The 12,304-nt window shown below is 44.4% G+C and overlaps 1 protein-coding gene across 1 annotated transcript in view; it reads left to right on the top strand.

The window, feature by feature from the left end:
• Window positions 1-11,920, top strand: part of WDR64 (WD repeat domain 64) — an 85,564-nt gene extending 73,644 nt beyond the window's left edge. The window contains 4 exon segments of the mRNA XM_047755141.1: window positions 334-439; window positions 5,590-5,670; window positions 6,713-6,826; window positions 11,382-11,920. Coding sequence (XP_047611097.1) covers window positions 334-439; window positions 5,590-5,670; window positions 6,713-6,826; window positions 11,382-11,465 — 385 coding nt within the window. The 3' untranslated portion in view covers window positions 11,466-11,920.
• The last annotated feature ends 384 nt before the right edge of the window (window positions 11,921-12,304 follow it).

The following is a 12,304-nucleotide window of genomic DNA, read 5'->3' as shown; positions in this document are numbered from 1 at the left end:
TGCACTGAGTCACAAAGAATCAAGCCTTGATTTTGTAGCAGAGATTGCCTCGTCATCACTGTACAGTTTTTCCAATGGGTACGAATGCGTGAAATGACATGGCATGTTTCGGTTTAGCAGACATCGCTGCAGTTTCTTGGGAGGGGAATCTGAGAAGCCGAGTGGAATAACAATTAAGCGCTAAGGTCACGCCATTAGGACTGGTGTTATGGGAGCCAGAGAATTCAGAGGCAGACAAAGAAAGACGTAGCTGAGACTTGTTGCATAGGCGGAAAATTCAGGCATGGCTATGTGCTGAACGGTTTCTTTTTCTTTTTGTATCTTTGTGTGCAGATGGAAAAAAATGAGCTCGATGTCTCTGCTTTTCAAACGTACACCTCCTAAGGCCTTTGAAGTGGACCACGATTTTAAGTTTTTCAAGTCTCTTTCTTCTCCCAAGGTAGCTTTAAAAAACAAACAAGACAAAAAATTCACTTGTCTGAATGTAGATATGTCCAGTATATTAGTTTTCTTTTCTTTCTTTTTTTGAGGGGGGGGGGGGCGCTTTTTAGGGCCTCACCTGCGGCGCATGGACCTTCCCAGGCTGGCAGTGCATTAGTTTTCATTGCTGCTGTTCCACCTCCCTACGAACTTGGGGCCTCACACAACACAGATGAGCTGTTTCACGGTTCTCCAGGTCAGAGGCGTGACCCAGGTCTCGCTGGGGTTGCCAGGACTGTGTTCCGTTCAGAGGCTCTAGGGGAAAATCTCCTACTCCTTCCTTTGCGGGTCCCTCCTTCATCTTCAAAACCAGAAATGGTTGCATCTCTCCGCCCATATCTTCTGTGGCCACGCGTCTCTCTGGCCAGTGGGGAATAGTCTCTGCTTTGAGGGATTCCTGTGATTAGATCGGGCTTAACCGGGAAACCCATCTCAGGCTTCAGTCACATCTTCAAAGTCCCTTTTGCCAAGTGAGGCAAATACACCTACAAATTGAAGGTTAGGACACCTTTGGGTGCCCTCAGAGATGGACGCACTTTTCGTCCATGCAGAAAGAGGGGATAAATGTGTGTCACTCTCGGAGTTCCCATGGTGGCTCAGCTGTGGTGAGCCCGACTAGTATCCATGAGGATGCGAGTTTCCATCCCAGGCCTTGCTCAGTGAGTTAAGGATCCCGTGTTGCCATGAGCTGTGGTGTAAGTTGCAGATGTGGCTTGGATCCCGTGTTGCTGTGGATGTGGTGTAGGCCAGCAGCTGCAGCACCCATTCGACCCCTAGCCTGGGGACGTCCATATGCTGCAGGTGCGGCCCTAAACAAACAAACCAAAAATGTATACCACTATTTATTCTATTTTAAACACTTCTGAAAAGTGGACATAGCATGAATCTTTAGGCTAAGGTTTGGCATTCATTATTTGAAATGGGTTTCCTTGGGAGTTCCTGCCGTGGCTCAGCAGTAATGAATACAACTAGGATCCATGAGGATACGGGTTCGATCCCTGGCCTCGTTCCGTGGGTTAAGGATCTAGCGTTGCTGTGGCTGTGTTGTAGGCCAGCGGCTGCAGCTCCAATTGAACCCCCAGCCTGGGAACCTCCATGCACGATGGGCATGGTCCTAAAAAGACAAAACAAAAACAAAAATAAATAACTAAAATGGGCTTCCTCAAGATTTTCCCCAATACAAACCACATTTACCTCCTGTTAAAACGTATCTGCCATTACTCACCTATGGTTGTCCAACACTCTACAAAGCAGACTAGTTGTTGTTTTCGGGAACATTCCTCAGTCTTCTGCCCCTGCTGTTCACCTGAGCTACCTTGCTCTATCCATGACCTTTCTCTGAGTATCAAAGTCCATCTTCATAACTGACAGAGGATGAGTGTCCAGAATAGGAAAAAAATCCATAAGAAGAAAATATAGTTCAGCTTCAAAAATGGCAAATACTTGAATAGATATTTCACAAAAGAAAAAAAATTACTGGAGTTCCCGTCGTGGCACAGTGGTTAATGATTCTGACTAGGAACCATGAGGTTGTAGGTTCGATCCCTGGCCCTTGGGTTAAGGATCCGGCGTTGCTGTGAGCTGTGGTGTAGGTTGCAGACGCAGCTCGGATCCAAAGTTGCCGTGGCTCTGGTGTAGGCCGGCGGCTACAGCTCTGATTGGACCCCTAGCCTGGGAACCTCCACATGCCACGGGAGCGGCCCTAGTAAAGGCAAAAAGAAAAAAAAAATTACCAACAAAGCCATGAAAAAATGCTCAATCTCATTAGAAATCGTGGAAATACACATCAAAAAAATTAGAAGATGCCATTTTGCACCCAGCGGACTGGCAGACCCCTCGAAGTCTAACAGCACCCTGGGTTTGTGTGTATTTGGGACAATCAGACGCTCATGTGCTGGTGGAAATTGTGTGAATTTTGCTAGAATCAGTTTGGAAAATAACATGACAGGCATTATATAGTAAAGATGAAAACAGGCACACTCTACTCAGCAGAAATTCCTGAGCATGTGTTTAGGAGGCAGGAACAAGAAAGCTCAGAGCAGTTCTGTCTATAACAGCAAAAACCGGAGACAAAAATAGCAAAAACCAGAAAGTTCATCAACAGTATAGTTGATAAATAAACTGTATGTATACATTGAAATACTATGGAGCTGTAAAAACATATGAACTAGGAGTTCCAGTTGTGGCTCAGTGGGTTAAGAACCCGACTAGTATCCATGAGGATGGGGGTTCAGTCCCTGGCCTCGCTCAATGGGTTAAGGATCCGGTGTTGCCACAAGCTGCGGTGAAGTTCCCAGATGTGGCTCAGATCTGGCGTTCCCGTGGCTGTGGCATAGGCCGGCAACTGCAGCTCTGATTTGATTCCCAGCCCGGGAACTTCCATGTACCATGGGTACAGCCCTTAAAAATATAAAAAAAATTTTTAAATACAAATACATGAACCAGGATAATATGTTCATGAATGTTTGAAATGCACAATTAAAGTACTTGAATTTCAGTCAGGAGAAATGAGAAACGTTTTGCATAAGAATATATACATTGCAAATCCATGGAGTTCCCGTCGTGGCTCAGTGGTTAACGAATCCGACTAGGGACCACGAGCTTGTGGGTTCCATCCCTGGCCTTGCTAAGTGGGTTAAGGATCCAGTGTTGCCATGAGCTGTGGTGTAGGCTGGCGGCTGCAGCTCCAATGAGACCCCTAGCCGGGGAATCTTCATATGCTGTGGGAGCGGCCCTAGAAAAGGCGAAAAGACAAAAAAAAAAGAAAGAAAGAAAAGAATATATACATTGCAAATTCATTTGGATTAAAAATAGAGAAGAGGCAAAATTAAATGAAACACTTTTGGCAAAAAGCACACGAGGTAAAACTATATAAGCAAAAGCAAGAGAATGAAAAGCATGGCGTTCAGATTGTCATTATGTTTGAGGGCAGAGGGCAAGGACTGAAGCCCGAGAATGCCACCCCAAACCCCTCACAGCTGAGGCTGTGGTTCCAGTTTGTGAAACACAGCAGTGCTCCTTAGTCATTCTTTCACAGCATCACCTTCATATTTAATAAAGAGTTCACACTTTCCAATATGAAGCGATTTTTATAAACCCCAGCTTTCTGTCCAAACAATTCAGATAGCTTCTCCCAGAGGAGAGGGTGACCGGCACGCAAGGGACTGGCTGTGGGATGTGACAGCCTTATGTTTCATCTTAGAGAAGTTATTTGATCTCTTTCCTCATCTGAAAATCCCTCAAAGAGGGGGTGTGGAGAAAAGGGAACCCTCCTACACTGTTGGTGGGAATGTAAACTGGTACAGCCACTATGGAGAACAGTTTGGAGATACCTTAGAAATCTATACATAGAACTTCCATATGACCCCACAATCCCACTCTTGGGCATCTATCTGGACAAAACTCTACTTAAAAGAGACACGTGCACCCACATGTTCATTGCGGCACTATTCACAATAGCCAGGACATGGAAACAACCCAAATGTCCATCGACAGAGGATTGGATTCGGAAGATGTGGTATATATACACAATGGGATACTACTCAGCCATAAAAAAGAATGACATAATGCCATTTGCAGCAACATGGATGGAGCTAGAGAATCTCATCCTGAGTGAAATGAGCCAGAAAGACAAAGACAAATACCATATGATATCACTTATAACTGGAATCTAATATCCAGCACAAATGAACATCTCCTCAGAAAAGAAAATCATGGACTTGGAGAAGAGACTTGTGGCTGCCTGATGGGAGGGGGAGGGAGTGGGAGGGATCGGGAGCTTGGGCTTATCAGACACAACTTAGAATAGCTGAATAGCATTGAGAACTTTGTCTAGATACTCGTGTTGCAACAGAAGAAAGGCTGGGGGAAAAATGTAATTGTAATGTATACATGTAAGGATAACCTGACCCCCTTGCTGTACAGTGGGAAAATAAAAAAAAAATAAAAATAAAAAAAAGAAAATCCCTCAAAGAGTTGTTGCAAGGATTAGATGAGAAGGTTCGTGCAGGTAGGTGCATCATAGACACTCAATAAACGTTCCTTCCACTCCCCCATGCCCCGGTCCCCCTGCTTTGTCCTCATAACCCGTGTACTTACCATGTCTACACTGAATTTGAATTATTGGCGTATTTACTCTCCCCTCCACCAATAAACCCCAAGTTCTTTATGGGCAAAGATACCAGTATAGCAGGTAACAAATGCTCAATTTTGTTGAATAGAACACCTACACACCAACACAGCAAGATTAGTGTTTTTTGTTTTTGTTTTTGTTTAAATTTCAGGCCGCACTTGTGGCGTATGAAGTTTGCAGCCTAGGGATCAAGTCAGAGCTACAGTTGCTTGTCTGCACCACAGCCATAGCAACACAGGATCCAAGCCACATCTTCAACCCACACCACAGCTCAGGACAACATTGGATCCTTTACCCACTGAATGAGGCCATGGATTGAACCTGCATCTTCATGGATACTAGTGGGGCTCCTAACCCACTGAGCCACAATGGGAGCTCCCTGGTATTCCCTTTTGATATTCTCTTCCAATTTGAAAAGAAGAAACAGTTTTTATGTAATTTAACTGAAATATTAAATTCATTTGCTGATATCTTTAGAAATGTTTTTAAGTTCTTGCAGTAATTGAATGCCCCAAATATTATAAGGTTTGTCCTCTTTTTACTACACTTTTTTGTTTTCTCAGTTACTTGGTAAAGTGACAAAGATTTAATACTCAGCGTGAGTCTTCACTTAGGAATCTCTGATTTCTACCAGCAATCTTGTTTTGCCCCTTTTCATTTTTCTTTTCTTTTTTTTTTTTTTTTGGTCTTTTTAGGACTGCACCTGTAGCATATGTAAGTTCCCAGGCTAGGGGTCGAATCAGAGCTGCAGAGCTGCAGCCGCTAGCCTACACCACAGCCACAGCAACTCAGAGTCTGAGCCACGTCTGCGACCTACACCACAGCTCACGGCAATGCCAGATCCTTAACCCACTGAGTTGGGACAGGGATCAAAACAGCATCCTCATGGATCCTAGTTGCATTCATTTCCGCTGAGCTGTGAGGGGAACTCCTGTAATGTGTCCTTTTCACTAAACATTCACTCCTCTGTTTTACAGATTCGAAGACATGCCTTGGAAGGTTTCATGACTGAAAACCGAGAGGCAGGGATTGTTTTTGGTTCTCTGCCTATATACAGGGTGAGTGGGGGGCGTCCAGGACTGTAGCGGTCAGAGAACTACAGGGAGTCTGACATCTCACTCCTGACCTGGGGCAGCCTGCAAGGCTGCATAACCACGCAGAACGAATGGTGCTTCTGCCAATGTGCTATGTCTGATCCCCGAGTCTTTGGTTCTCTGTGACAACAGCCTGGGTCCCTTGTCTATGCCATTCCACTCTGAACCACACTACAGAAAACTGTTTCAGACTTCACCATGGCTCCTCATCACCCACGACATAAAATCCAAATGCCTTTAGCCTGCTACGCAAACCCTTCGGGGTCTGGCCTGTGCCTGAGCTGTATAAGCTCATTTGCCACCACCTTCTCCCGGGTACCCTCTCCTCCACCTCTGCTAAACTACTTCCCATTCCTCAAGCATCACCGTTCTTCCATCCTCCTACAGCTTTGCCTCTCCTGCCCCTCGCCCATAACTCGTCTGTGCTCCCCTCCCAATTTCTACTCATCCTTCACGTCTCTACGCCAGATGATCTCCGTGAAATTAAAGAATGAATGAATGAATGAATTCACTAAGAATAATAAAACAAAGGCTAAATAGGAGTTCCCGTCACGGTGCATGGAAACGAATCCGACTAGGAACCATGAGGTTGGGGGTTCAATCCCTGGCCTCACTCAGTGGGTGAAGGATCCGGCGTTGCCGTGAGCTGTGGTGTAGGTTGCAGACGCGGCTCAGATCCCGAGTTGCTGTGGTTGTGTAGGCCGGTGGCTACAGCTCCGATTCGACCTCTAGCCTGGGAACCTCCATATGCCACAGGTACTGCCCTAAAAAGACAAAAGACAAAAAAAAAAAAGACTAAATATGACAACTCAATCTTTACCTGTTGTTTCTTAAAATGTGACTTGTCTTCTCCAAGAACATGGGATCCCTATCACAGGTCTCAACGCTTCAACTACAGACAATGCGGAGGGTAAAGCATTAGAGTTAATAGTGAGCTCCTACTGCCCCCCCCACTTTACAGAGGTTATGCTTTGTGTCTTACCAACTCTTTATTTATGGCTTCTAGGTGTCAAGCCCCACTAGTCTAAGGTTCCTTCCACTAATTGGTTCAGAAGCTCAGAAGGACTCGTTAGACGGCGTTACAGGAAAGAAGAAGGGAGCTCACGTCCAACATGAGAAAGTGAGTCGGTACTTAGAATCCACAGTGGATCCCATTTCTCTTTGGATTGTTAACTTATGTCTGGGCCTAAAATTATCTCAGTTCCTATTCTGTTTACACATATTCCGAGATGCATGTATTTTAGCTCAGAGAGACGGAAATCATGCATTTCCTGGACAGAGGGGAAAAAATCAAATAGGACATCTGAGCCAGAACAAATAAAAGTTTCTTAGGGCTAATTTGGGACTTGGGTCCACCAACTGGTTTTAAAAGCCACGCGGTGTGACTCGACATATCTGAGGGCCGTGTGGCCATCCTTGCTTCCTAATCTTATCGTACCTGCAGGGTGGAGCCAGGACGTCAGTCAGTTTCTGGTTCACCAGCCAAGTCAAGAAGAATGTTTTCCATGTATTAATAGCAATAACTGAATGCAGAACTTTACAGGTTACATGATGTTTTATAAATGATGCTCTGGATTTTCACAATAATCACAATGAAAACGTTATACGCATCCTAGAATTGGGAAAAAAAAAGGACCCAAAATGGAGGCTAATTGACTTGTAAAAAGATCACGTAAGGATCAAGTCAGAGGGAGCTCCCTTCGTGGCTCAGCGGTTAACGAACCCGACTAGGATCCATGAGGATGCAGGTTCGATCCCCGGCCTCACTCAGCGGGTCGGGAACCGGTGTTGCCCTGAGCTGTGGTGTAGGTCGCAGACGCAGCTCGGATCCTGCATTGCTCTGGCTGTGGTGTAGGCCGACGGCTACAGCTGTGATTTGACCCCTAGCCTGGAAACCTCCATATGCCTCCATGTGACTCAAAAAAAAAAAAAAAAAATGAAGTGATAACCTGAGGTCACCTTCTGACTCCACACTTCATGCTCCTTCTCTTAAAGCACAGCCTTAAAAACTCAAATCCTATCACTCTTCTGCTAGTTCTAGGAAGTTTATATGAGCCTAACTTAACCTGTGGCCCTTTTTCTAGTCATTAAAATAGGTCCAACATTAAGAGGAAATCTAACCTATGGTCATTTTCATAAGCCTCTATGCATGTAGTCAGACTAAAAACCTGTACCAGATGGTTCTTACTGCTTGTGCCTAATTGAATAACATGACTGCCAACAACGAAAAGCTGCTTTATTTAATTAATGTAGAAAACTACATAATTTTGTTAGCTGTACACTTAATGAGACAATGCATGATTCTTATTAGTTATCAACGCTACCAATTTGAGTAAGAATTCTTGGCAATAGGAGAGTTTTCTATAAAAATAATATCATTTCCTTTTAATTATCTTCGGTAATGAATGAAACACAGTGGCACAGATAATCCAAACCTAAAGGCAACCAAAAGAGCATTTGTTTTAGGTTTTACAATTCATGTATTTCATGCCCTGTATTTGCATTCTTGTCTGTTTTGTCTCATCTGATATGAAATAAGCTTTACCTTCTCTAAGTACAAACTAAGTGACACAAAGGAGGTGGCCAGTATGTCTTAAATGCCAAGGGGAAGATTAAAATAGAATTAAAAATTATGGAGTTCCCGTTGTGGAGCAACAGAAACAAATCCGACTAGGAACCATGAGGTTGCAGGTTCAATCCTTGGCCTCGCTCAGTGGGTTAAGGATCTGGCATTGCCATGAGCTGCGGTGTAGGTCACAGATGTGGCTTGGACCTGGCGTTGCTGTGGCTGTGGTGTAGGCTGGCAGCTGTACTTCCAATTCGACCCCTAACCTGGGAACCTTCATATGCTCCAAGTGCGGCCCTAAAAAGCAAATAAAATAAAATAGTAAAATAAAATAAAAAAGACACAGTCTCAGTCCACAAAGCAGGGCTTCTGCTTAAAACAAACAACCCCCCAAAATTAGTCATGGTTCATCTACATAATAATCTAGACTCAGATAAGCAGAAATGGATTCTACTATGGTTAATTTTATCAAGGATCATAAAATATGATAAATCATCAGCTCAAACACAAAGGAATTTTTAATATATCTGTTGTTTTAAAAGACTGATGCCTTATTTTCTCTTAATCACGCTGACACATCATTAGCCACACACGAGAAAGGCAACAAGAGTTGATGTCTCCATTTACTTACAGAAAAGGGCCCACGAAACCCTGATTCAAATTTACTTCTCTGGTTTAAGGAAGGAAAGAGTGAAGTGTGGGCAGGACGTCAAAATTCATTTCCAAAGTAAAATCAAGACCTTTTCATAAAACTGCGCACCGAGCAAGATGACAGTAAAATCTGGAAACTGCGTAGATTAAAGCACCACTCGGTTGCTTGTCTCAATTTTAGGAACCCAAACAGTCCACATGGGACAAGAGGGTATGAAATCTAATCAATAAATGACAACAGCAAATGCCTCTTTTCATAAAAATCACTTTCAGGAAGGTAGGGATCAAATTACCCCAGGAAGTTTAGTGTTCAAGTTCTGACCGTATAAAACCAACATTTGTAGAGTAACTTGAAATAGCTGATGTGCCCTGCCCTCTGCAGGCACCAAGACGCCATTCACAGATCAGGGGCTCTCGGTGGGGAAGGGAGAGACCCCTCGGAGAAGGGAGCCCAGGAACCCTTCTCTTTAATCTCTCTGACTTATTACTGATTTGCTTTTTCCTTTTACAGCCGCACCTGTGGCCTGTGGAAGTTCCCAGAACAGGGGTTGAATCAGAGCTGCAACTGAGGCCTCCACCGCAGCCACAACAACACTGGATCTGAGCCTCATTTGGGACCTACACCACAGCTTGTGGCAACACCAGATCCTTAACCCACTGAGCGAGGCCAGGGAGCAAAGCGGCATCCTCACAGGGACCACATCAGGTCCTTAACCCACTGAGCCACCGTGGGAACTCCTGACCTGTGATTTTTTTTTTTTTTAAATAATAGAAATACTGGTACCAAGTATGAATGTCTTTAAATGGTTTGTAAATCTCTTTAGAATTAAAGTTACAAGATAGTACCTGTCACAGAGAAAACCATAAATCAGAGCACAAGTTCATGATGCGTTTTCAGCTTACGTGTGGGACGAGAGGGGAGTGTTTGAACTTTGTTTTGTGTAATCCATTTTCAAAATTGTGACAACATGTTCAATAATAGAAAAAATGATGACGCCTCTGAAGATGAAATGGTGAAAGAGTCTGTATGTGGCATATACTCCGTAGTCTCTCTGAAGAATATTTGAATCACAGGAAAACGCTCACAGCTTTAGGTGAGACGTGTATCTGAGCCACGAGGGGCATTGCCAACGAGGGTGGCTAACACCTGCTCTAGGGCTGTGCCCCAGGGGCCAGGCTGAGCACGTGCCACACCCTCGTTCCCTTCATCCTCTCAAGAACACTCTGCGGGAGGTGCGGTGATTGTGCCCGTTTTTCCGTGGCGAACACCGAAGTGCAGAGGCTCTGGGCGTATCCAAGGTCCGCACAGAAGTCCGGAACAGAGCTGGGGTGGAAATGCAGCGCTTTGACGGGAGAGTCTGTACACTTCCATAGGGTGCAGGGTCATTCAGAGGCAGGCGGACCCGGGCCTCTCCTGGTCAGAGTGACCATCGGAGAGTCCATAGGTAGTGACCACCGAAGAAGCCTGCCTCCAGGCACGCTCTGTCCCCGAACCCTAGGTCCCCCCCCTACTCCGACCCCCAGCTCCTGACACTGCTTGACCTGAGGCTGTAGAAGAATCCATAGCATGTGTATGGAGCCATCCCACTGGAATGTGAGCTCCATCAAGACCACACATGGCTGATTCTCTGAAGAAACTCCCAGGGGTTTTTTTTCCTTGGGGGGAGGGGTTGGCAGTGGCCAGGGCATCAAACCCATGCCATAGCCGTGACCCAAGCCACACGGTGACAATGCCAGATGCTTAACCACTAGGCCATCAGGGATCTTTATTTTTGGTGGGGGGATGGATGGCTCCAATGTTGAGAATAGACTGACCTATAAATGTCCCTTCAAAAACATTTGCTTAAGGAAAGAATGAATGAATGAGGAGGAGGAGACTAGAAAAATCAAAACCAGCTTCATTTTTCATTTGCGGGATCATCACTTGCTTTTATTTTTTTGAAAGTCATCAGACTCTGATGATATTCATGTAAAAATACCTATGTCTTCCAACAACCTAGCAAGCTTGTTTCCTTTCATTTTAAACAATGCTTTACAGAGTGGGCAGCACATCCAAGAATGAATAACTGCCCAGTTAAGTAGTTCGAGAGCTTCGAGCTTTGACGCAGAAGGTTAAGGAGCCAGTGATGTCACTGCTTATGGCTTGGGTCACTGCTATGACATGGGTTTGATCCCTGGCCCTGGAACTTCCACATGTCACCAGCATGGCCGGAAACAAACAAACAAACAAACAGATGCTTGCGCTCACTCTCTCTCTCTCACTACGCTCTTCTGGAGCTCCACCTCCTGTTTTTTTAAAAAGATTTTTACACTGGAGGCATACAGCATACTTTAGTAAATAACTAGACTTTCTAGGAGGATTAGATTCTCTACAAAAATCAGTGATACAATTTGACTCTAGAAAATTGTGTTTGTCATATAATGCCAGTTACTGACACACCTTTCCCCCCCCCCACAGGTACAACGGAGAAGAAGTCTGAAAAAAAATCTGGTCCCACAGATCAATCTGGCCTCTTCTTTCTTCCCAGCCATCCCCAAGTGAAGAGAGAAAAATCAGAAGTGGCCTCTGTGCCCTGAGCTGCACCTCCAAGGGCAAAGGTCTGACTGATGCTCCAGCCTTCATTTCAGGAGGGAGATGAAGATGCAGCAGACCCCATCACCGTCTCTGGATCCTCAGGCCGTCCTGCTACTCAGGGAGCTCAGGCAGCCTCAGCTCTGAATGCCAAGCAAGCAGCAAGCCATCAGTTGGCCAACTTCTTTCATACATGGAAATCCACGTACTGAATAGGAAATATTTCTTATTTACTGTCAAGAAAATGACACATAAAGAAATAAAATCAAAAGCATAAGTAGATCTAAAATAATGTGGTTATCAGCGACTAGCTTTCTATCCCCTGTCATTCACCTTAATTCATAATCAGAATTGTTATCAGAATGTGTGCAGTAAAAGACAGATTACTTACGTGTCATGCTATGTGGAATACAAAGAGAATTATTATTGAAAAGAAAAATGTACCAGCCAAGCCTCCAGCCATTTGTCTTTTTCATTTAGAGAAATATCATATGGAAGAAATTGATCAGGGCTTCTTAGGTAAAGTCAGACGTTATTTGCATTTAGTCTAGAAATGACTCTGGATAACAGAACTTGAATGGTTGTCTGAACTTGCTGGTTTGCTGATATAGGGATGCTCATACTTTTATGATCAAATTGAAATGAATCTTGAATTCATTCATTGTGGAAGACACAATTTCGGTCATAAAATTCTGGCTATTTTTATTCCATAATATTTTGAAATCCCATCTGCTATTTAATTCAGCAAGTTTTGAAGCCCAGTCCACCCAACCTTCTGTGCATGGCTAGGATATTCTGGGCAATATCTT

The sequence above is a fragment of the Phacochoerus africanus genome, chromosome 12, assembly GCF_016906955.1.
Source record: "Phacochoerus africanus isolate WHEZ1 chromosome 12, ROS_Pafr_v1, whole genome shotgun sequence".
Taxonomy (NCBI): domain Eukaryota; kingdom Metazoa; phylum Chordata; class Mammalia; order Artiodactyla; family Suidae; genus Phacochoerus; species Phacochoerus africanus.
This window is presented reverse-complemented; position numbering and strand designations above follow the sequence as displayed.